Below are 24,911 nucleotides of genomic sequence, written 5' to 3'. Positions count from 1 at the left end.
TGGTCCTCTTTCCCAACCTGCGGTGGGAAATAGTTAATGTGATGTTACATCTTTCATTCCTAATTCTACAAGCTGCCTTTGTACTAAGCCCCTTGATGCAAGTGTAAACATGTCCATGTTAGGGTCTTAAAATGCTTAATCCCTAAAAATTGATTTTATAATTTTAATTTATCTTTTAAAATATCTTTTATTAGGATGAATGAATGAATAACGTGGACTTGTTTGGGCTTGGTTGGGGGTCTAGGAGAGCCACCATGCTCAAAAAACACCAAAAAGCGCAAAAAAAGGTGCACACCTGGGATGAGGCACAAGGTGCTCTAGGCATGTGCCTTTTGAAAGTGGTGTGCTTGGGATCTAGGTGAAGCGCATACCTTAAAATGCGCCTTGCCTGCGTGTGTCTAGGTGCACCTCTTAAAATCATTGACTAGACCCTATAGGCACTTAGGTAGGTTTACTATTTAACCCGATCTATTTACATCCCTAGGCTCATCCTCTGCACTCCTATACTTTTTTTTGAGATTCTGATAAGTTAAACTTTCTATGTCAAAACAATTACACCTTGTATTTAAGTATAACATAATGTAACTTAGACAGACAAATATCTCCTACAATTTTTTTTTGATTAGTAATAAACATCATTTTATTAATGATCAATCAAAATGAACTATCAAAAGTTATAGCACAAAAACTTCCTACAAAGAGGCATGAGATGCAGCCTCAAAAACAAAGCAGAATTGCAATTGAGCCCAAAATAGTTCATCCTTATGCACCCCTTGCTTAGCTAGAAGGTCTGCCAGCCCATTTTCCGATCTCCTTTCCCAATGAACTCTAACTGTTATTGTTTGAGGTTAGCCACTTGAACTCTTCTCATTGCCCCCTAAAGGACCAAGCTACAATCTTCGGCTCCTTCAGCCACCCAATTACTAGTTTAGAATCACCTTCAATTAGCAATCTCCCAGTTCAGCTTTCTAGCAATCTGTGCTCCCTGTAGAACTGCTTGGACCTTTGCATTAACTGCATCCCCCACTCCAATTGGACCAGAGAAGGCAACAATCTGATCCTCTGCTTTTCTGAAAGCTCCTCCAATATCTCCTACAATAATATGATCAATTCATTCTTCAACACATTTTGTACCATGTGATTCTTGTTTTGTATCATAGATTATATGTATTTTTAAGATAATAATTGTGTGCTAATTCTTGGATTTTGTGCATTTTCTAAATTTTATCCTTTCTTGGTTTATGCAACTTCCAAAAGCTCGACATCATGTCTTGGTGCACTATTGAATCTGATCCTGGTAAGGCTTATTACATCTTGTCTTATGCTTGTTTCTATTCTAAATGATTTTTTTTCCTTGAAAATTGTCAATAGGCTGGTTATGCTGTTTACTTAAGTATTTATTAGGAATTTTTTTTATGTTTCTTATTTTATGTTTGTTAGTAGGCTTTTATTATGTCACTTATTGGGCCCATGGGTCTTCATTTTTTACTGCTGCTGCCCTATTAAGGGCGTGATTGTAATTTCATTCCACATTATACATAAGTATAAAAGATAGTGGGGACTCTAACGAACCCCACAATCTGTTTAGTCTCTCTCTACTCTCTACTCTTCTTATCTCCTATTCTCCTTCCTTGCTGCTACTCTCTTCTTCCTTTTTTTTTTTTTGATCAATAACACTTTCATTAATCATCAGTAGAAAATTTACAGGAGGAAGACAAACACACTTATCTTCCAAGAGTCACTAAGAGCCTCATAAAAGAAAGAAAAAAGAAGAAAAAGAGAAAAGAATACACTAAAGTTACATCTTAGCCCAAAACAGTGAATCCCTTTTTGCCCCTTGTTTAGCTAAACCGTCAGCTAGGGAATTAGTTGATCTTTTAACCCAACATGTCTTAACTTCCATGTCCCGCACCAGCCACATGAATTTCCTCCTCTCATTGTTATACTTCCATAAACCATTTTGATCTTTAGTCAGCCATCCTATCACCACCTCTGAATCCCCTTCAATTATGAGTTTCTTGATGTTCAACTCCTTAGCTTTCCGGACTCCTTCCATAACTGCAAGGATCTCGACTCTAAGGGAGTCACCCACTCCAATTGGGCCTGAGAACATGGCAGAGATGACCCCATTTTCGTCCCTAAAAACACCTCCAATCCTCGATTGCCTTGGATTTCCCCTACTGCATCCATCAAAGTTTAATTTCAAGAATCCTCTAGGTGGGGGAGTCCAAACCACTTTCATTACTGACTTGGTCTGTGTGTAATTTGCAATTTCACCCCACTTCCTCAACATGTCATCCACAGTGTAATTTGTGAATAGTTCCAAATATTTCAGCCACTGTACCGCCCTAATATGTATGATAGTCTTCAGATCTGCTGCTCCTCTTTGGGTTTCTGAGAATATCCTAGAGTTTCTTTCCTCCCACAATGTCCAACATACTGTAGCCCTTAGTCCTCTCCACATTATTCTTCCCCTTTTTATCCGCCACCTGAAAAAGGTGGGGGAGAAAAGGCCCTGCAAGTCTGATGGGGGATTCCAATTGCGTCTAAATAAGGAGGAAGCCCAATCCCAAATTGACTTCGCAAAGTGGCAAGACACCAGTAGGTGAAAACCAGTCTCCCCATCCGCTTTACATAGAACACACCACTGAGGTGACAAACAAGTATTGGGTCTCTTCTTTTGAAGTAGATCACCAGTGTTAAATCTTTCCAGATAGGCTTCCCAACAAAAACTACCAACCCTAGGAGGTATTGCTCTGCACCAAACCTCACCAACAGGGAAAGGGGGGAAGGTAGGACTGGTGGACTGACTTAAAACTTTGAAGAACGAGGCACAAGAGAAGATGCCATTGGGGGTAGGTGTCCAAATTCTAGAGTCCTCCCTAGTGGGGTCTAAGACAACATTATCAAGAAGTGCAATAAGGCTCGAAATACTGTCAAGGTCTGAGTCCCTCAAATCCCTTCTTAAACCCAAGTTCCACCCAATCCCGGAAGTGGAAGAGGACGGGGTGATGAAAGACGAGATCAACTCATTTTTCAAATTAGATAGAGCATACAAAGAAGGAAATTGATCCTTTAAAGGGGTGCTCCCCACCTAGGTTTGTTCCCAAAATTTTATGGAATTACCGGAATTCAAGTCATACCTGATATTAGGGGAGAAAACTGGTAGCAGGTCATGAATGGCTTTCCAAGGAGAGTTGCTTGTGGTCGTAGCTCTGATTCCAACGTTCCATCCATTGTCCTCTAGCCCATGTATACTTGCCACTATTTTAGCCCATAGCTTCTCCTTCTCCATAGGGAACCTCCACAACCACTTCCCCAACAAAGTCATATTCTTTCTCCTGATACTCCCAAGCCCCACGCCACCACAAGGCTTACTCCTACACACTATCTCCCAGCTAACTCTGTGATCCCTCTTCTCCTCTCCTGGCTCCCACAGGAAATCTCTCATAAACTTTTCTAATCTGTTAGCGACCTTCACTGGGATTTTAAACACCGATAGGAAAAAGATGGGTAAGTTAGCAAGCGTGGCCTTTATTAGTGTAATTCTTCCATCGAGAGAGAGGTAATTCTTTTTCCAGGATACCAGTCTTTTTTCAAACCTTTCCACCACCGTGTTCCAAAAGCTCTCTCGCATGGGATTATCACCTAATGGCAACCTTAAGTAGTTCAACTCCCTGAGCTCTCCCTCCTCCAGGTTCACCCCCACTATACAACTTTTCCAAAGGTTAACTTTCAAGTTAGACATTTGCTCAAACAGTTGTATCACCAACTTCAAGTTCCTGATCAAGCTCACATTACCGCCTTCACAAAATAGAATCGTGTCATCAGCAAACTGTAGGTGAGTGAGGGGGGTTTCCACCCTCCCAACTCTCCAGCCTCTAATGAGCTCCTTATCATCTGCTCTGTGGATTAGTTTCCCCAGAACCTCCGCAATTAGAATGAACAAGAAAGGAGACAGGGGGTCTCCTTGTCTTATACCCCTACTGGCTGGAAAGAAATCTACCACTGTCCCATTCACTAGTACTGAGTAATGACAACTCTTGCCACAACCCATGATCCACTTGCACCATCTAGCCCCAAACCCAAATTTAGTCAAAACTCTCCTCAAGAAATCCCAGTCCACCAAGTCATAAGCCTTTTCCAAGTCCAACTTACAAACCACTCCCTTCTTCTTATCCCTCTTAAAGTTCTCCACACTCTCCTTAGCAATTAAAATCTGATCAGTAATTTGTCTCCCACTCACAAAGGCTCCTTGATAGTGTGCAATGATATCGGGCAATACCTTCTTCAACCTCATAGACAACACTTTTGCAATGATCTTATACAAGCTATTAACCAGGCTAATTGGCCTAAAATCCTTCGGGTGGGATGCATATTTCTTTTTTGGAATTAAAGTTATAAATGTAGATTTCACACCCGGATTGACAATTCCTCTCCTGAAAAACTCCTCAAACACCCGCAAGAGATCATCTTTCACGATATCCCAACAATTCTGATAAAAAGCCATTGTGAACCCATCCGACCTTGGAGCTTTTGTTCTATCCATAGAAAACACAACCTCCTTGATCTCTTCTAGAGTAAAGCTTCTTTCCAGCCTTCTCCTGTTCTCCACCCCTACATCTGGCCAGTCCAAACCTTCTACCCACACCCTTCTACTTACAGGCCTTTTTAGAATAGATTTGAAGTGCTCCACACAGGCCCTGGCAATCTCCTCTTGTTGTACTAGCTCGACTCCATCTACTACCAATTTGGAGATAAGATAAAGTTCTTCCTTCTCTTGCCATCTGCTAGAGAATGGAAATACCTAGTGTTTCTGTCTCTCTTCTTCCTTTCTTTTCTTGGATTAAATCTAGTGTTCCATACTGCTGAAATCAATCTACTAAAATCAAAAGTGTTTCTTTACAGTTTTACACAAGAAATATTTCTTGTGAAATGTGATTGATTTTAATGAAGTTATTCAGGGAAAGATAAACTTAAATATGAAAATAATATCAAAATTTCCTCTTGACATACCATATTAATAGCATTATATTTTCTTTCACAATTTTCTGTGGCTATAAAGGCCATTGCTTGGTGTAAAGGTAAAATCTTGGGCTGGTAGTGTGAGAACATGTGTTCAAGTCTGAGAAAGGCCACTTTGTGCCAAAAAAATACAAAATGTTAGGGCCATATCCTGTCTACCCCTTCCAAGGCCCCAAATAGCTGGGACTAACATTGGGTAATGGCCTTTTAACTTTTCGAGGCTATGGGGGTATCATGTTGAAGTGCAATATATTTGGATGTGACCATTTCAACTTGCATTTTGCATTTTTTTTTGGATAAGTCTTGCATATTGCATTTTTGAGTGCTTATTCACCTTGATATATATATTTTCAATCTTGAAAATAGAGGATTAACTTCCATAACCAGGCAACTGGGTTTGTGCATTCACCTGTAGTTGTTAAGGCATATAGGCAGTTCTAGGCAACAATGAACACCTACATGACTAGGTGCCTAGAAAATAGAAGTTGACAATATAAAAACTAAATTCTAGGTTTGTTCCCTGGTTTTACATGCTAATTAGCTTGCATATAACTTGAAAAAGTAATAATATTCTTTACTTCTTTACTATATAACATTGATACACACACACACCCACACACTAAAGAAGTAAATATTAAAAATATAGAAAACTTAGAAAAAATATAAATCATAAGAAAGGAAGTTAAAAAGAAAGTGGGTGAAGTTAAATTTAAGGCATATGATGAACTATATCATAAGTTAGGCACTAAAGGAGAGAATGAAATTTGTAAAATGACAAAAAGGAGAGAAAGAAAATGCAGAGGTTTAAATCAAGTTAGTTGCATCTCTTGATATAAGATCAAGGAATTAATGAAAGATGGAAAAACTTTATTGGAAAAATATTAAATGGTAAACATGTAATAGGTGGTAGTGGGGGAGGGATTAGTAATTCTAATAGTACTGAAAATAACATATACCTTAATAAAATTAGAATTATCAAATTGTAGGAGGCACTAAACAAGATGAAGAAGGGAAAGATATTAGGACCTGATAAAAATAATATCCCTATATAGAAAGGTATGGTAAAGGTAGGCTTATTATGGCTAACAAAACTATTTAATAAGATACTGAAAACAACCAAAAATATATTCATCAAAAAACAATATTCATAAAAAAAAACAACCAAAAAAATGCTAAATGAATGGACAAAGAACACTATGGTGCCTACATTTAAAAGTAAGGGCGACATACAAAGTTGTAATTATTATCATGAAATTAAATTCATTAGCCACAATATGAAACTTATTTTTGGTAATAAAATAGAATTCATTAAAAAGAAAAAAGAAAGTACAAAGGAGAGTGACCAGATGTCACTTGAGAGAGAAGAAAAACACACTTCAATTCCCAAAAAAGAACTCCAACCCAAACACACCTCAGCAAAATCTAGCAGAAACTTTTTTTTTTTTTTTTTTTGTTTTTTAAAGCTCTTTGCTAGTACCCATCCTCTCAGTCTTTTCCTTGGAAGGAAGTTTGGTTTCAACTGTTTCCCCCTAAAATTAAGGCATTTTGCTGGGAAGTGGTATATGGGAAAGTTAACACTTTGGGTTACTTGCAAAAGAGAGGCCTTTTTTGTGTATTTCCTCAAATTGGTGCACTCTTTGGAAATCAGATGGTGAATCTTGTTACCACTTATTTCTTGTTCATTTGCTTCAGAAATTTGGGAGTTGTTTTTTTCTTTGTTTGGGCATAGGTGGAATACACCAGTGGAGATTAAGATGTTATTTGACCCATCTACTTTTGCTTGGCCGAAGAAAAGGGGAAGAATAATGTGGAGGTGCACTAGAGCAACCAGTGGTTTGGACATTATGGGAAGAAAGAAATGCCAGAATCTTCCAAGAGGAGAGAAGTAAACAACAGATTATGGATTGTGTAATGACCAGAATTATACACTGGCTACGAACTATGGAATTGTTTAGACATTCCTCCTTTGATGATGTTTGGAGGAATTGGCTTTCAGTGGCTTCTAGTTTAGTGCAGAAGACTAAAACACGGTTGGTTTGGACACCTCCCATTGAAGGCTTTATGAAACTAAATTTTGATGGGAGCAGTCAAGGCAACCCAAGCCTTTTTGGAATTGGAGGGGCCATAAGAGACAAGGATGGGAATTTAAGAGCACTCTATTCAGGACCAATGGGGATTGGAGACTCCTTAAGGGCTGAACTGTATGCAGTCCTACAAGGTGTACAAATTGCAAGAGAGATAGGCTTGGAGAATTTGGTGATAGAAGGGGGCTCCAAAGTGGTGGTGGGCTGCTGGCTTTGAGATCCAGACAAAGTGATATGGTGTTATAGAAATGAAATGAAGAAATTCAAATGGGTAATACAACATATGAATTTGACTATACAATGGGTGGAAAGGGAGGCTAATGCATTTTCTGATTATCTAGCTAAGCAGGGAGTAACTAGGGACCAATTATATTGGGTCTACTTGTAATTTTTGTGCTGTTTTTTTCTTTTAAATAGTGAGGCTGCACCTCACACCTCCCCTTGGGATTCTTGTAACAAACATCATCTTTTGTTACTCATGAATTATTAATGAACTTTTACCTATCAAAAAAGAAAAAAAGCAGAAACACAGTAGCCCAACAAACCACCTAAAACAAAACCCCACAACAACCATAAACCCCAAACAGCCCAAACCAAACACAACCTCAAAGATAACACAAGCAAACCCACTTCAAACCCACAAGAGCAACACCTTCTCTCTACAAGACTAGGAACAAGGCCGCCCTAAAAAATGTGAAGTTTAAACCATTGAACTCTTCTTGAAGTTTTCTTGATCTTTGATAACTTTTTGTTTGGTCTAATCCCAAAGAGACCCCCTTTGAAACCAAAACATCTTGATGCTTTCTCTATTTTTTAAGTCTTCTACTTGCTACAACATTCTTTAACTCTAGTGAACAATAAGGGTTCTCATTGATCCTTTCTAGTTCTAGAACTTTGTTTTTCTTAAAGAATTTTGGGAGAGAATAATTGAGCAAAGGTTACAACATGAAACAAATGTTTCAAAAAACTATATTTTTTTTTGGAAAAGGTAAAGTAATATTTATTGATAAGAAATTACACACAGGAGGCTGAGATCAGTCCCAGAAAAGGCCGACTGATCAAAACAGCAAATACACAATCCATCAAGAGCTAGAAAGAAAAACATTTGACACATTACAATTTCTAAAATCCGCAGCCACAGACACTCAAGACATCAGCTTGCCCACTGATTTCTGAATTAGCTCTTCCAGACTTAGGGTCTTATTACTGAAAATCCTTCTATTCCTCTCAGTCCAGATGGACCAAATTACAGCAATTGGAATCATCTTCCAGACAGTCTTCTTTTTCTTGCTCAAACCCATAAGCTGCCAGCAACACAACAGTTCTTTAACTAACCTCGGCATCACCCAACTTACCTTCATGGAGCTGAGGAAATGGTTCCACAACTGAGCAGAATACGGGCAATGGATACACAAATGGTCAGTAGATTCAGCACTGCTCCCACACAGACTGCAAGACAAGTCCAACACCTGAATGCCCCTTCTCACTAGGTTATCTCTATTAAGACATTTATTAAGAGCCATAGTCCAAACTAGGAAGTTGGCTTTAGTTGGACTGTTGGGATTCCACACTTGCCGATCAGGGAAATCAGGAACACCCCTCCTACCGAGGTTAGCAGCTAGAGATTTGACAGAGAACACCCCATCAAGTTCCACTTCCAATGTCACTTATCCACCAAACTGTAATCCAACTCTTGGTTCTGAAGACAGGTCAACAGATTCAAAGCCTCTTCCACCTCCCAATCAAAAAGGTTCCTTCAAAATGGAGACCAAAGAATTGAACCACCAGATACACTATAGCACTCTGCAACTAAAACCTCTTGATCCGAAGCACACTGGAAGAGGAGGGGGAAGGAATCAGCAAGGGGTTCATCTGAGCACCAAGGGTCCTTCCATAATTTGGTCCTGTTACCATTACCAATTCTAATTGAGACCCCAGCGGCCAGAGCTAAAAGTTCTTCATTATCCCTTTCCACATTGAGTTACCCCAGTTGGGAGGAGGGTCCCTGGTTCTCCAATTACCCCAATTCACACCATATTTGCTGACAATGAGAGATCTCCACCATGCATCATTTTCTGCTGCAAATCTCCAAATCCACTTACAGTTTGAAGCTTTTCAAGCTGATTTGCAACCTTGTTAGGGATGGAGAATAGAGATAGGAAGTAGGTGGGTAAATTGGAGAGAGTACTCCTAATCAGAGTCACCCTACCCCCAAAGGAGAGGTATTTTGCCTTCCAAGAGGCCAGCTTTCTTTCCATTCTCTCAATAATCGGGTCCCAAATTGCAGGAGAACCACCACTCACCCCTAGAGGGAGTCCCAAATATTTGATTGGAAGGGACTCAATCTGACAAGTCAAGATACCAGCACAATCTACTAAGTTGGAAACCTGGTCCACTAGGATAATTTGGCTCTTGTTCCATTTAACTTTTAGACTTGTTGTCACTTCAAACCAAGACAAGATCCCAAGGATTAACTCCACCTGAGAGGGAGAAGCATCCACAAAGCACAATGTATCATCTGCAAATTGAAGAATATTCACCTTCTCTCTCCCTGGCACAATTGCAAAACCTTCCCACTCATTTGAATCTGCAGCCTTCTTACAGAATAGAGTGAGGATCTCCATTAGACATATAAATAGAAGAGGAGACAGGTGGTCACCCTGTCTAAGACCCCTGGAGCTATCAAAGAAACCTGCGGACTGTCCATTAACCAAGATCAACCCAATTCCTCTATTTCTGCCCAAAATTAATCGAATGTAAAACAAGATCAACACATCTCCAGTTGACATGATCGTAGACCTTTTTAGTATCAAGTTTACAAATCAACCCTGGGGAACCTTCTTTGACAAACATTACCAAAACTCCTCCCCACCAATAACCCAAGGATAAGAGAAACTTCCCATCGCCACGGCCAACTCCTCCCTTAGGTTTCGATCATTAGGGCCATACACATTAGTAATTTGACAAACATTACCATTTACAAACTTCAAGATAAGGGAAATTGAAAAATTTCCAATCTGATAGGAAATCAAAATGCAAACCATCGGGTCCCACATGCTCAGCAACCCCCCTGCACTTCCGACTGCTGACTTTGATCTCCACCTAACATCTCCCTCCCCCTAGATGCTTCTAACCACTACAGCCTCCACACTCTCCAACTTAGTTTCTTGGATCAATACAATTTTTGAACCTGATTTTTTTCAGAGACACACATTACAAGTCTCCTTCTCCCTGACCTCAATCCCCTAACATTCCAAGAGAGTAACTTTAACACCATTACAAACTACTAAAGCAATGGGAAACTTGGCAATTTAGCCTTTCTCCCCCCCCTCCCTCGCTACTGCCTGCTTTGTCATTTAATCTCCAAGTCAATCACATCATTTCTCAGCTTCTTTTAGATTTGTTACCCCCTTCTTTGTTGCAGCTTTCCCCTTAGCCAGAAGCACTCTTTGCTCAACTCCCTCCAAATATTTGATTGTCTCCTCTTCCAACCCTTCTAACGAAATCCCCAGAAACTTCCCCAAACCCAACATCTTAGAAGAAACCCTGGAAGAAGCACAAGTACTCACTGGTTGCTCCCCTACCAGATTCGGCTGAACCAACACCAAACTGCTCATCTCCTGAGTCTGCCCTTCCAAGTCAGCACCCATATTAGTAGCACAAGGCTTGCTACCGTCCACCTGTGAACCAGCACCCTCTTGCTCACCTCCACCACCTTCAGCTTGAGAATCTGAGGCCACTATTTCAATTGGATCCACCTCAATCAGCTCATCTTCCTCTCGCAGCACAACAAACTGGTTGGACTCCAACTGAAACTTAGCCTCGGAAGAAGCAGTCTGAGGGGGCATAGGCTTCACAACAGTCGAGCAGAGGTCCAAAGTTCCCCCCCCCACCCTTCTCCCTCCATAAAGAATTCAAACGATGGTCCTGAGAATTCTGAGTGGCCCCTGAACGCATAACCTGTTGGCTAAGCCAACTAGGGGTTCTGAGATCAAGATTCGTGTGCACCCTTTGACCAGGGGGGACCTGGGCTCACTATATGCTTTAGGCCCAGACCTAACATCTAAGTTAAAGGGATGTAAAACTGACTGGGTTGGAAAGAGCGATCTAGGCCCAGAACCTTCATTTGATTTGCCATGGTCCACATGAGACTCGAGAAAGGGGGGTTGGTGGTTCACAAATTGAATGTGTGACGCATGGCCCTCCCTAGGTGCCAGCTGTAACTCGGCCTAGCACTCTTTGATCAAGCCTTTAATGGCATCCACTCCCAATGTCTGCCCACTATCCCCCAGGTTTGAATTTCGAATTTCCTTTCCATAGGCTTCCTTGTCGATCCCATCTGGACCCTTCATTGTCGCTGAAATTGGACGGCTCATAAGAAAGCCCAGTTCTACATCTTCTCTACCATCGGCTGCGGAGAGGTTGCTCGCGTACAAGTCTTCTGGCTTCGCGCTTCTTCAGACAAACGAGGGAGAACACTTTTGCCAGAGTCTTCCAGGACCAAAGTCTTGGTACAGTCTGAAAGCCCCCTTTCTCCTCTCTGAACGTCCCAAGACAACTCTTCTCCACCTCTCCATCTTTGAACGGACGTCAGCAACTCTTGCCAAATCTGGACAGTGAACAAAACTTCCCCCGCCACCACTTTGATCTTTTTCGGAATTTGATTCCCCCTACGAACTCTCATTCTTACCCATTCGCATGTTGCAATCTCCAGGGGAGAGTCATCCGTCTTTGTGAAGCCCCTACAAGCATCCCCAATAGCCTTTATTACGCTTGGACACCAGAGAAGGAGGGGGAGATCAAACACCCCGATCCAACTCGACTCCAGTTCCTCCCCTTCAGCGAAAGGGTTTGGGTAGAGGCAGCCCGCACTCACACCCCACCAGTCCAACAAGAGGGGGTTTCTCCCCAACTGCCAGGGCCCATTTCTTAACACCCATTCCGCACCAGCTCTCGATGGACAGATGAAAAGGAAGAGACCGTCTACCATTCTCTTCACTTTCACTCCCCCCACCTCCCTCCATTGTGTGTTTGCCCACCTTTCCACCTCCCTAATCCCCTCCCCCCATCAGAATCTTCCCACCAAACAGTTCCGCAAAAATTCTCTTCTCGCATTCATCGCTTGAGGATCCGTAACTACCACCCTTTTATCGCCAACCCTCTTCACCTCTGACGACCCAAAAGCAGGCCAAGCACCTGCTGCCACCACTTCACTGTAGGAGAGATTGATCCTTGCCCTCCCTTCATTCTCCACTCTTCGGTACCAATTGAAAGCTTCCCATCTTCGCTTCCTTCCAACAGATCTACTGGAAGGGAAGCCCTCTTTCCATTAAGACGATTGGCAAAAAAGTTTAGAGAGAAGAAGAGAAATCTTCATATGGTTTTCATTGATCTAGAGAAAGCATATGATAGAGTCCTTAGAGATAATATGGTGGGTTTTGAAATAGAAAGGAGTTTCAAACAGGTATGTGCCTGTGTGGGCCTAATTAAGGATATGTATGAGACATGAGGGTGGAAAAACGAATGTTAGAAGACATGTGGGAGAAACATTAGATTTTACAGTTACAATGGTCTTCACCAAGGTTCAACACCTAGTCCTTAACTCCTTATTTATGTGCACTAGTCATTAGATGAATTGACTAAATATATTCAAGAGATCCCATTGTGCCTGATGTTTGCTAATGACATAGTATTAATTGATGAATCTAGTGAAGAAAGAAATGCAAAGTTGCAAATTAGGTTTATGGACAACTACATTTGAAAGTATTCATGGCCACTCAGAGAACGGATGGGACGCTGGAGTATCTCAGCAGTCAACTTTGGCAACACCTTGGAAAGCAATTCACAACATTCTTCCTCAATTTCATAACTTTGTTAGGTATGCTGTGTGTGATGGTAATTCAGTCCTTTTTTTGGGAGGATACTTAGGTTGGAGAGGCTCCTTTGTACGACTTCTTTCCATCCTTGTTCACTGTATCTTGGTATAAAAAGAGCCTGTGTTAAAATTCTTTTCCCCTCTGAAAACTCCTGTGGCACCAATTTGGTACTTTGGGTTCTATAGAGGGTTAAGGGATGAGGAGATTGGGAGTCTAACCCATTTATCGAGTCTTCTTGATAAAGTTTGTTTGGACCCCCTTGAACTAGACAAAAGGATTTGGACTTCTCATCCCTCTGGTATTGTCTCCTATGCTTCCTTCTTTAAATCCCTTTGCCGGTCTTCACCTCAACAGGTTTTCCCTTTTAAAGAGATTTGGTGTAGGCCTATTCCCCCTAAGGTTTTGGCATTCTGGTAGGAAGTGTACTACGGGAAAGTAAACATCTTGGATAATCTACAAAAGAGAAGGCCTTAACTTTGTATATCTCACCTAACTGGTGTACTCTTTGCAGGTCTCATGGGGAGGACTGTTATCATGTGCTAATTTCTTGTCCAGTCACTTCAAAGTTGTGGGATTGACTTTTCTTGATCTTTGAGTGCCAGTGGAATAGGCCAGCAGAAGTAAGCATGCTTTTTGATCCATCTACCTTTGCTTGGTGCCATCGAAGAGGAAAAATAATGTGCCAGTGTGCAAGAGCAGTTTTGATATGGATAGTGTGGGAGGAAAGGAATGCCAGGATTTTCCAAGAGAAGAAGTCAACAAGAATGGGAGGAGTGCATCTTGTATAAAGTTATCTTGTGGCGGAAATCTTTGGGTTTATTTCATAATTTTTGTTTTGATGTTCTTTGGAGGAATTGGGCAGCAAGGCGGGCTACTCCTTTCCAAAGAAGAGGGTGTGTATGAGTTGGGGGCTTTATGAAACTAAATTTTGATGGTAGCAGTCAAGGTAATCCAGATTCCTCTAGGATGGGGGGTTCTAAGGAATGGAAGTGGAAATAATTCATAAAGGAGAAATCGAGGAGGATGCACCCGTAGAATTAGAGCAGGATGAACAAAATGGAGAAGTGCATCCTAAGTCTCATATGATAGGGGAATACCACCTCGACTAAAAGGAAAGTTCTATAAAACAATTGTAAGGCCAGTTGTGTTGTATGGAGTAGAATGTTGGGCAGTCGAGAAACATGTCCAAAAAATGTGGCAGAAATGCAAATGCTTAGATGGACGAGTGGTAAAACTAGAAAGGACAGGGTTAGAATAGAAGTTATATGAAGGAACCTAGGAGTAGCCCCAATAGGTGATAAAATGAGGGAAAGTAGATTGAGATAGTCTGATCATGTGCACAAAAGACCATCTACAACACCTGTTAGAAAAAGTGATATGTTACAAGTTAAAGGGGCTAGAAGAAATAGGATCAAACCGAAAAGGACCTGGGCAGAAGCAATAATAAATGATTTAAGGACCCATAATTTAACAATTTATTTGGCACTGAATAGAATGGAATGGTGAAACAGGATTCATGTAGCCGACCCTATATAGTTGGGACAAGATTTAGATGATGATGACCCTAACTGTTACAACACCATTCCACCTGACCCCAAAATAATTTCCCTTGATTTATCCATTGTTTTGCAAGAGTATCAGTCATCCCATTTTCTGATCTCTGCACCCATTTTACATTTATAACCCATTACTTTTCAGCACTTTAAGCTCGACCATGATATTCTTGTATTGCCATGGTAGAAGATTCTCATTTTTTAGCCATTTTAATTTTTTTGAAAACAGTAAAAAAAGAAAATTCAGTAATGAAGGAAATGGATACAAAAGGGCTGGGTGACAAGGCATCACTGACAACTACAAAAAAAAAGAAGCGGAATAGCTTCTCTTGATACAATTAGCTAAAACTCAAAGTGTTCCAAAAATCAGAACCAAAACCTTTTCTTTTGGAATTCTCAGAATCTGGAAGTATTAACATCCAGTCCAACAGTCTTGATCCTATTGGCAGAACACAACCTCTCCTTACTCATCTTTTTATCATTAAAAATTCTTTTATTTCTCTTTCCACACCTCCCAACAAACTGCAAAGGAAATGCAACTCCACATAATCTTTCCTTTCTTTCCCCCCTTAATTGTTGGTCACTGCTCAATAATTCCCTTTGGCAACCAGGGAGCCCACCCCTCCAATTTAAAGAGTCAAAAGAATAAGAACCGGTTTTTTAGCCATTTTATCACCACTTCTGAATCCCCTTCCACTTCTATATTTCTATAATTATGTTCTTCAGCTAACCTCATCCCTTATAGAAAATGGATAGTTATCTTCCGGAATCCTTGAGGCTTCAACTAAATTAGGAATCTAATTATTGAGAGAATAGTACTAGAATCAGAATTTTTTTTTAATTGTTTTTGGTAGTGGATTTGTTTGTTTTTTTTGATAAATGAAGAATTTATTAATAGGACAAACCACTGATATAGAATACACTTGGAGAGGTACGAGCTGCAACCTCTCCAACCCATCAAGAATTAAAAAGGATTACAATTGAGCCCAATACAGATTTTCCCTATTTGCCCCTTGCTTGGCTAACAGAAAAGTTACAGAACCACTTACATTCCTTATAACCCCTCCCATCCCAGAAAGACCTTGATTGCCCAGACTAGTACCATCAAAATTTATCTTCATGAATCCTTCAGGTGGGGGGTACCCAGCTCATGTGCAATTTATCTTCAGAGAGGAACTGCTTGCCACTTCTACTCAATGCTTCCACAGGTCATTAAAAGAGAACTGCTGAAATAAATCCAGAGATTTTAACCACACTATAGCCTTGTATAGGATACATTCCTCTAGGTCTTGTTGGCTTCGCACCTTCTCTTGGAATATTCTGGCATTCCTTTCTTCCTACACTGTCCAAAGCAAAGCTGCTCTTGCAACCCTCCACATTATTCTTCCTCTTTGATGGTGCCAAACAAAGGTAGAAGGGTCAAAAAACCTGCTTACATCTGCTGGCCTATTCCACCTGCATCCAAAAAATCAAGAAGGGCCAATCCCACAAATCTGTTGTAACAGTACAGGGAATTAGTAAATGGTTGCAGTTCTCACCAAAGGATTTGGAAAGAGTACACCAATTGGGTGAGAGGTAGAGAGAGGGCCTTCTCCTTTGTAGATTATCCAAAGTATTTACTTTCCCATGAAACACTTCCCAACAAAAAGCCAAGATCTTAGGGGGGACATGCTTACACCAAACCTCCTTAAAAGGGAAAGAAAGAGAATATAGAGGACGACACAGGGCCTTGAAAAAAGAAGCACAAGAAAAATTCCCTGAGGGCAAAAGAGTCCAAAACCTTTTATTTGGTTCCATGGGATCCAAGCACACTTTTTCAAGAGAATTCAATAGGCCAGTTAGACTCGCAATTTCCTCATCCCTTAGACCTCTTCAGAACCCAAAGTCCTAGACTGGTAGTGGGTTTGTTTGGGCATGTAGATATACAAGAATGACAATTGAGATTGGTGAGGAGCCTTTAGGGTTTATTCCTCTGAAATTTGTGTTTCTTGATGGGTGCTGGGGATTTTTTTACGAGTTAAAGTAGTCAACTTATCAATTATTCAGCAGGATATATCATCAAGAACTGGAAAGAAGTGACTTGGTCAGCTCCTTTGAAAACTGCCCCTATTCCAGTGGTCTCCTCCAACTATGGGGTTCGCTAAATTGAACTTTGATGATGAAGAAGGTTGAATTATTGCCATGTATTCGGGTCCTACTGATTGGGGGGGGGGGGTTCTGTGAGGGCTGAAATATTGGCAGTCTTGGAAGGGATTGAAAGAGCCCAGCAGCTGAATATCAGAAAACTGTTGGTGGAAGGTGACTCTAGGCTGGTTATTATTATTATTATTATTTTGATAAGTAAAGAGTCATATTCCATTAATTCAAAAATTGGTTGCATGAAAATCCCCTTAGAGAGGTGCGAGGTGCTGCTTCTCCATATAGAAAACACAAAATCTACATCAAAAAGTGCATGACTGTTATAAAAGACACAAATTACAGTTGTGCCCAGAACAATGTTTCCCTGTTTGTCCCTTGTTTTGTCAAGACATCAGCAAATGCATTGGCTGATCTCCCAACCCACTGTACTGTTATAGACATATTCCTTGTCAGCCATTTGAATTTTTTTATCTCATTCTTGTAGTCCCACGTGACATTCTCCGGATTATTTAACCAGTTCACCACTGTCTTAGAGTCCCCTTCAACCAGAAGCTGCTCCACACCCATTTCTTTTGCAAGAATTATTCCTTGTATTGCAGCTAACAGCTCTACCCGAATAGAGTTACCAACACCTAAAGGGCTAGAGTAAAGTAAGACAGCCTCTCCAGCCTCATTTCTCAATACACCTCCCAAACCAGAGGAACCTGGGTTGCCCTGGCTACTTCCATCAAAATTCAGCTTCAAAGAACCGTGAGGAGGGGGGACCCAGCTTGTCATTACCTTTATCTTTGAGGAGGAACAACTTGCTACCGATAACCAATCCCTCCAACAATCAATAAAGGAGAAATGATCAAACAAATCCAAAGTCTTTAACCAATGTATTGCCCTATACAAAATGCAGTCCTTCAAGGCCTGACTGCTTCTCCCCTTTTCCTGGAAGATCCTGGCATTCCTTTCTTCCCAAACTGTCCATAACAAGGCTGCTCGTGCACATCTCCACATTTTCCTTCCTCTTTTATGGGGCCAATAAAACATAGAAGGGTTAAAGATTGTACTTACTTCTGTTGGCATATCCCATCTACACCCAAACAGTGATAGAAGCCAAACCCAGAGCTCTGCAGTGACACTATAAGATAAAAATAAGTGATAACAGTCCTCACCATGAGATCTGCAAAGAGTGCACCCGTTTGGAGAAATACATAGGAAGGGTCTTCTCTTTTGTAGGTTATCCATCGTGCTTACTTTACCATGCCACACTTCCCAACACAAAGCTGTAACCTTGGGGGGAACTGGTCTACACTAGATTTCTTTAGAAGGGAAACTTTGTTGAGAGGAGGTTTGGCACAGGAAATTAAAACAGGAACCACAAGAAAAGGACCCATTAGGGTGATTGGCTCGAATCCTCTTATCAGGCTTCAAAGGATCCAACCAATCCTTATCGAGGAGACCAAGAAGAGTAGACAAACAATCAATTTCATCCTCCCTTAACCCTCTATGGAAACCAAAGTCCCAAGACAAAGACGACAAATTTAAAATTGAAGGAATTTTGAAATCACCTCTTTTTTATACAAAGAAATAGAGTACAAGGATGGAAAAAGGTCTTTTAGGGGAAGATTTCCCGCCCAAATGTCCTCCCAAAACTGAATAGAGTTACCAGAACAAGCATCATACCTTATACAACTTAGGAACTGCGGAAGAATTTTGTGAATTGCTTTTCAAGGTGTTGCTAGGTTAGCCCTCCTTGAAGCACCAAGGTCCCATCCACTCTCTGAGCATCCATGAATACTCTTCACCACTTCATGCCACAACCTATCTCGCTCCATAGGCCACCTCCACAACCACTTCCCTAACAAGGCTGAATTCTTCTTAAGCACATTCCCATGCCCTAATCCTCCTTCCTCTTTGCTTTTTACCCACAGCCTCCCAACTGATTAAGTGGTCTTTTTTACCTTCTCCCGGTTCCCAAAGAAAATCTCTCATTAATTTTTCCAATTTCTCCATTTCCCCAGATGGTATCCTAAAGACAGAGAGGTAGTAAGTAGGTAGGTCTGCAAGGGTAGCTCTTATCAAGGTGATCATCCCACCCAAAGAGATGTAATTTTTCCTCCACACAGCTAATCTCTTTTCAAACTTCTCTATAACTGGGGTCCAGAACCTACTCTCCCTAGGGTTTGCTCCTAACAACAGCCCTAAATAGGACAAAGGCCAAGTAGAAATGGAGCACTGAAGACAATCTGCAATAGCCTCAACCTCCTCAAAGTCTAGATTGACTCCAGCAATGCAGCTCTTTTCTAAATTGATTTTCAAATTGAACACTCCTTCAAAGGCTTTAATCAATTCTTTCAAGTTTCCCACCTTCTCACTCAAACCACCACCACAAAAGATCATCAAGTTATCCGCAAACTGCAAATGAGTTACTCTAGGCTGGTTATTAGTTGGCTGCAGAAGGAAGATTTCAGTTTGTAGAAATACTTAAATGAGAAGAAGAAAATTAAACAGTTGCCTCAAAACATGGAAATTCAGTTTCAGTGGATTAAGAGGAGTGCCAATTCTTTGGCAGACTCTTTGGCCAAACAAGGGGTGGGAAGAGCTAATCTTTTTTGGGAAATGTTGTAATCTGAAGTCTACTTTTAGGGAGTATTAAGAGATTTTACCTCTCCCTCCTGTTGTATCTTCCTCTTTTACTCTTTTTATTAATAAAATCTGTTATTTATCAAAAAAAAGTAGTCAACTTATCATCCAATCAAAGATGCAGATGGAAGTAAAGCTATCTAACTACCAAATTTACCCTTTCTCTGACTCAATCCTATATTGCAAACTTGCTAATTTACCAAGTTAAAATGAAACTTGGATCGACTTGAAGCCAAATTCTGGAAAATTTTTAAGCCTTGCCAATCTATTCAAATCTTTAACTAGGATATGCCTAAATATGATTAGATATGGTGACTATAACAAGTGAAGTTTGAATTTTCCAACCATGACCCAAAGATTATATTTGTTTTCACCTCCTATCAAGTTTGCATTTAAGTACTATGTTTCTTGTTGCTAACACTATCCTGGCTTGAATTCTAGGTGTGTTTAGTGAACTTATACAACAAATGCAAGTGAAAGGCGTGCAGGTGATATTTTTTTTTCAGATTTGTATTACATCATTTGTTATATATAGGGCCATCTCCACAAATGCATTTTAATGGCATTTCTTTCTTTTTTATTTCTATTGCAAACATTTACTAACCAAATTTTCCTTTAGGGTCTGTTTGATTGCTGAGAAAATTGGACTGAGAAAGGATGGGATGAGAAATGTTGGGATGAGAAAAGGAAAATTTATTTTCTCAGTTATTTATAATGTGTTTGTTTGCTGAGAAAATTTTTGTGAGAAAATCCACTTTCTAGTGTTTGTTTTGCAAGAAAATTTTTTTGAGCTGCAGCAGATGAACTCTAGGGTTTCTAAGCCCTCCAACGCCGATCAAATTAAGAACTTGCAGTGAGGGGAAGCACTCATTCACCTTGTCTAGGTCTTCATCATCCAGTCTTATAAATTCTAGTGTTAAACTTGTGAGCACCGGCATTGATTTCAAGCCCTCCACCGACAGCCAAGCGTTCTTGACCTCCAATTTGAGAAGGGAGTGGCCTATGAAGGAAATAAAAATTAGTCCCGAGCTTGCTGAAATCGTTTCTTAACAATAGAATTCTTCACCTCTCTGTTTCTTAACAAATTCCTGATTCTCTATTTTTGTCAATTGTGATCATTTGGAATCCAAAACTTTAAAGCCATCATCACCTACAACATTAATGAAAAACAAGAATAACAGATTAATGAATCTGAAAACTGAGCTTCTATATTTTCACGAAAGAAATAAAATTTTCTATAAGAACTTTACTATGAAAAAATTCTAGATGAACTAAATTGATGAAAACTTATCATCATTAGGCACATTGCAGCATTGCAAACAAACAACTGGTCTTGATATCAACTGGGAGAGGACCAGCATAATAATAAAATAAAATTTCCTACTTACATGTATTTTAAACCACATACAGATAAATATCCTTAAATGAAAGTAAATAAACAGAACATACTCCTGATTTGTTAATGTTGAAAATCAAATAACCTTTTGACAATGAGGATTATTAACTCTAAATGAGAAGGAAGTAATTAATTCTTCAAAGTTAATAATGAGAAAGCAATACTCTATTTGCAATAGAACAAACATAAGATAACAGATCGCCAACAGTAAGGAGAGAATGCTTGAAGAACATAAACAGCATCAACAACATTTTAGCCTTTTCTTTATGGTAGAACAATGACCTGAACCAACTGTGGACCAGCTAACTTAAAAAATGTAGCATTTGTCTGTGCTGCACATGCACGAGTCAATTAAGTATGGCAATGTAGATCCATGAAGCTCAAGTAAATGGCATATGAAATTTCAAGAAAAATATCAACATAACTGAAAACAAATTCTATTATAAATACAAGAACCCAACAAAAGAAATGCTAGAACCATCTTTCCAAAAAAGCCAAGACCCATACATTTTGACCCACAATGTCATGAAATAGCATACTATAATTCCTATTCCCAGGAACTTCAGTCTAAAGACTATGAGAAGATGTATTTTTGACAAAGTAACGACATTGACATCATAAAGGGACTGATAGTTTGATGATAGAACTGCTATACAACTATAGATGTTAGATCCTATACCTTATGTTATTTTTAAGGATTTTACCATGTATTTGCATTGGAGTGTTGGGATATATTTATCTGGATACTAGTGCGAACTGCCCCCATTGAGTTGGGATATATTTATCTGGATACTATTGCAAACTGGCCCCATTTTCATGTATTAACAGGGAATTTTCCATATTCTTTTTATTTGATTCACTAGATCAAATTAGTGGTTTTTGATTGTTTAATGAGTCTGTTTAATACAATTTGTATTGCTACCAATTTTCATCAATCCAGTAGCTGGTTCTTCATTCGTTTTATAACTTTTAGCAAGATGAAGTGAAAGTGTGACTCAAGGTTTCCGTTTACCCAATTATCGCATCATAGGTCAATATGAAAATCTTAAATAGGAGACCTTGGCCATTATAGGCACATCGAATAGAAACCAAAGCAACAATGAGGAGAAATTCCACCAAAACTGGATCTAATTTACGAAGCAAGCCCAAAAGAAAAATGCTTATGTAGAGATAGAAAGTCACCTCAACAATGTTACCGACTAGGTAGGGGAGCTGTTTGTTGAGTTTGATCTTCTCCTGGTTCTCTTTGATCTTCTCCTTGACAGATTCTAACTCTAGATTCGTTCTCTACAACTCTTCCTTCGGTAATCAAAGAACATAAAGATAAAATCAGCAAGGAAAAAAACCCTTAAATCCCTGGAAACCAAAACCAGGAGGTAATCAGAAAACTTCCCCACTTTGAGGACTTGAATTTCGTTGTCGAAAAGACGAGATGCCCTAACGATGTCGTCCAACGACATGGAAGCTAGTTGGTCATCTTCGAAACCGCTGTCTTCGACCATTGCGACAACCATTGAGAAAATAGACGATAGAAGGGAGGCCTCGAGGTTGCAGAGAGAAAGAGAGGAGTCCAAACTTCCAAAGAGTTGAAGTGCTGATAACAGGAGTGGGGGTTCAATACAGAGGCGGCGCTTCCAGTGGCGACGCTCAGCAGCAGCCTCCTCCACTGAGGAGTAGGCGAATGAGCGAACAGAGAGGAGGTTATGGTTGGGATGCTGGAGGAGGATGTGGTGATGATCGGCGGTGGTGGAAGTGCAGATAATAGGAAGAAGATGGTTATCGACTTTTTGCTCTGACAAAGCCCGAGTAATTTTCTTAGCGTTTTCTTCTCACCGGGGTCGCACTGTTTTGGTGCGACCCCGCTCACTTAATTTTGTGATCCCGCATCCCTCTTGTTTCTCATCCCAATACACTGTTTACCAGTAAACAAACACAAGAAAGGAAGAATAATTCGGGAATATTCCCTTTTCTTATCCCTTTCTCAGCAATCAAACAGACCCTTAAAGTCCTTAAGGAACTTTTATTGAAGGGAGACAGATCATTAATCAAGTCTTGGTGGTAAATGAGTGTGTGGCAGGGAAGAGATTGAGGAGGGAAAAAGGGTTTAGTTTGCAAATTGGATTTAGAGAAGGCTTATGATCTAGTGGATTGGTCTTTTCTCCTAGAAATCCTAGAAAGAATTGGGTTAGGTGACAAGTGGAGGAAGTGGATTAAAGGATGCTTAAATTCTATGCACTATTCTATCTTAATAAATGGGGTGACTAGAGATTTCTTTCTAGCTAAACAAAGATTGAGATAGGGAGATCCCTTATCCCCTTTTCTATTCACCCTAGTAGTAGATGTCCTAAGCAGGATGATTGTCAAAGTTGATCAGGATAGGTTACTCATTACTGAGAGGTTGGAGGGTAGGTAGAAACGAGGTGATAATCAGTCATTTGTAGTTTGCAGACGACATAATTTTGCTATGTGAAGGAGGTAATCAAAACAATTTGATGAATTTAATGGAACTCATAACAACTTTTGAGTTTGTATCTAATCAGAGGGTGAATATGGGGAAGAGTTGTGTAGCAGGGGTAAATATGGAGGAGGAAGAATTAAGATGCTTGGTAGAGATTCTAGGGTGTGATGCGAGGAACTAGCCCTTGGACTATCTTGGTCTTCTGTTATGAGGAAACCCAAGGTCAGAGGTTTTTTTTTGGAAACCGGTAGTAGAGATATTCACTAAAAGACTAGCACTACTGAAAAGGAATTACACTTCACTAGGAGGAAGGATAACTTTGATTAGGGCAACTTTAGCTAACCTTCCTATCTATTACCTCTCCACTTTCAGGATTCTAGCCAGAGTTGTGTGTCAACTAGAAAAGATCATGAGAGAGTTCCTTTGGGAACTAGGGTATGAGAAGAGAGACCATTTGGTGAAGTGGGAGCAAGTTAGCAAACCGAAAGAGCAAGTGGACTTGGAATAGGAAACCTAATTTGTAAGAGTACAACACTACCAAGGAAATGGTTGGTTATGAAGATTTCCTTTAGAGAGAGACAGTCTTTGGCATAAGGTAATTGCAAGAATTCACGGGACATTGAATAATGGATGGGATGCAAAGGTAGCTTTTTCCTCGATGGCTCTTTTTCCTTGGAAATCAATATAGGTAGTATATCCAACTTTCATTAATTTCACTAGATTTGATGTGGGATGTGGGACCCAAGTATTATTCTGGGAAGACCTTTCATTAATTTCCCTAGCCTATTCTCATTGTCCAACTATAAACAACAGCCTATGTTGAGGTTTGTCACTTTTTCTCCTTTAGGGGTAAGTTGGGATTTTGGCTTTAGAAGGGGACTGTGGGATGGTGAATGTGGGGCACTTATCCAATTGTTGGACAAACTTCATTTAACCTTTTTGGATCAGTTAGTGGAGGACACGAGTGTGGTCTTGTACTCCCAATGGGGGGTTCTTTCCTCGATGCTCTTTTACAGTCCAACCTGTGATTTAAAAGGCGCTCCTCAGGCGCGCCTAGGTGCACAGGCGAGGCGCATTTTGGGGTATGCGCCTCGCCCAAGTCCTAGGCGCACCCCTTTCAAAAGGCGCACGCCTGGTGCACCTGATGCGCCTTGCGCCTCATACCAAGCGAGGTGCCTGCTCCGGTTCGCTCGCTTTTTTCGCTCACTGAAGCTCTGAGAACCCCCTATTGCTAATGTTGTTCATTTGTTCATTCCAATAAAATATCTTCTTAAAAGGCAATTAAAGTTATAAAATTATTATTTTTCATGTGAGAAATAAGAATATCAAACCCTAACATAGACTTGTTTGGGCTTGCCTCGAGGGGTGTGGTACAAAGGTGACTCATAAATCAAGAATGCAATATGTTTTACATCACATTAGCTACTTGAAGCAATGCAATTAAGGGAAAAAAGAGATTGTGGGCTTTACATTCTTGAAAATGCTTTATATGTTTGCTTTTATTTTTAATTTTTTATTTGAATACGCTTTACATGTTATGTTTATGTATTTTAATTTTAGATAATTGGTTTTTTAAGACATTTATTTTAAAATTTATGTTTATATTTTTATTAACATTATGTTTAATATTTTTTTTGAATTTTTTGCATTTTTAAAATATTTTTGGCATTTTTTTGAAATTTCTAACTTTTTTTTTGACTTTTAGGTTTTTTTGTAGTTTTGCACCTTTCTTAAAAATGCGTGCGCCTT

General features: G+C 40.0%; 1 protein-coding gene across 1 annotated transcript in view; it reads left to right on the top strand.

Annotated features, from left to right (window-relative positions):
* LOC104600020 (ubiquitin carboxyl-terminal hydrolase 2-like) overlaps nucleotides 1-24,911 on the top strand; it is a 38,323-nt gene that overhangs the window by 8,998 nt on the left and 4,414 nt on the right. Inside the window, exons 2-3 of the mRNA XM_010262851.3 lie at nucleotides 1,258-1,297; nucleotides 19,750-19,796. Of these exons, the coding sequence (XP_010261153.1) occupies nucleotides 1,267-1,297; nucleotides 19,750-19,796 (78 nt within the window). The 5' untranslated portion in view covers nucleotides 1,258-1,266. The remainder of the gene's footprint in view (nucleotides 1-1,257; nucleotides 1,298-19,749; nucleotides 19,797-24,911) is intronic.

Source organism: Nelumbo nucifera, chromosome 3 (assembly GCF_055504915.1).
Source record: "Nelumbo nucifera cultivar China Antique chromosome 3, China Antique-T2T, whole genome shotgun sequence".
Classification (NCBI taxonomy): Eukaryota; Viridiplantae; Streptophyta; class Magnoliopsida; order Proteales; family Nelumbonaceae; genus Nelumbo; species Nelumbo nucifera.
This window is presented reverse-complemented; position numbering and strand designations above follow the sequence as displayed.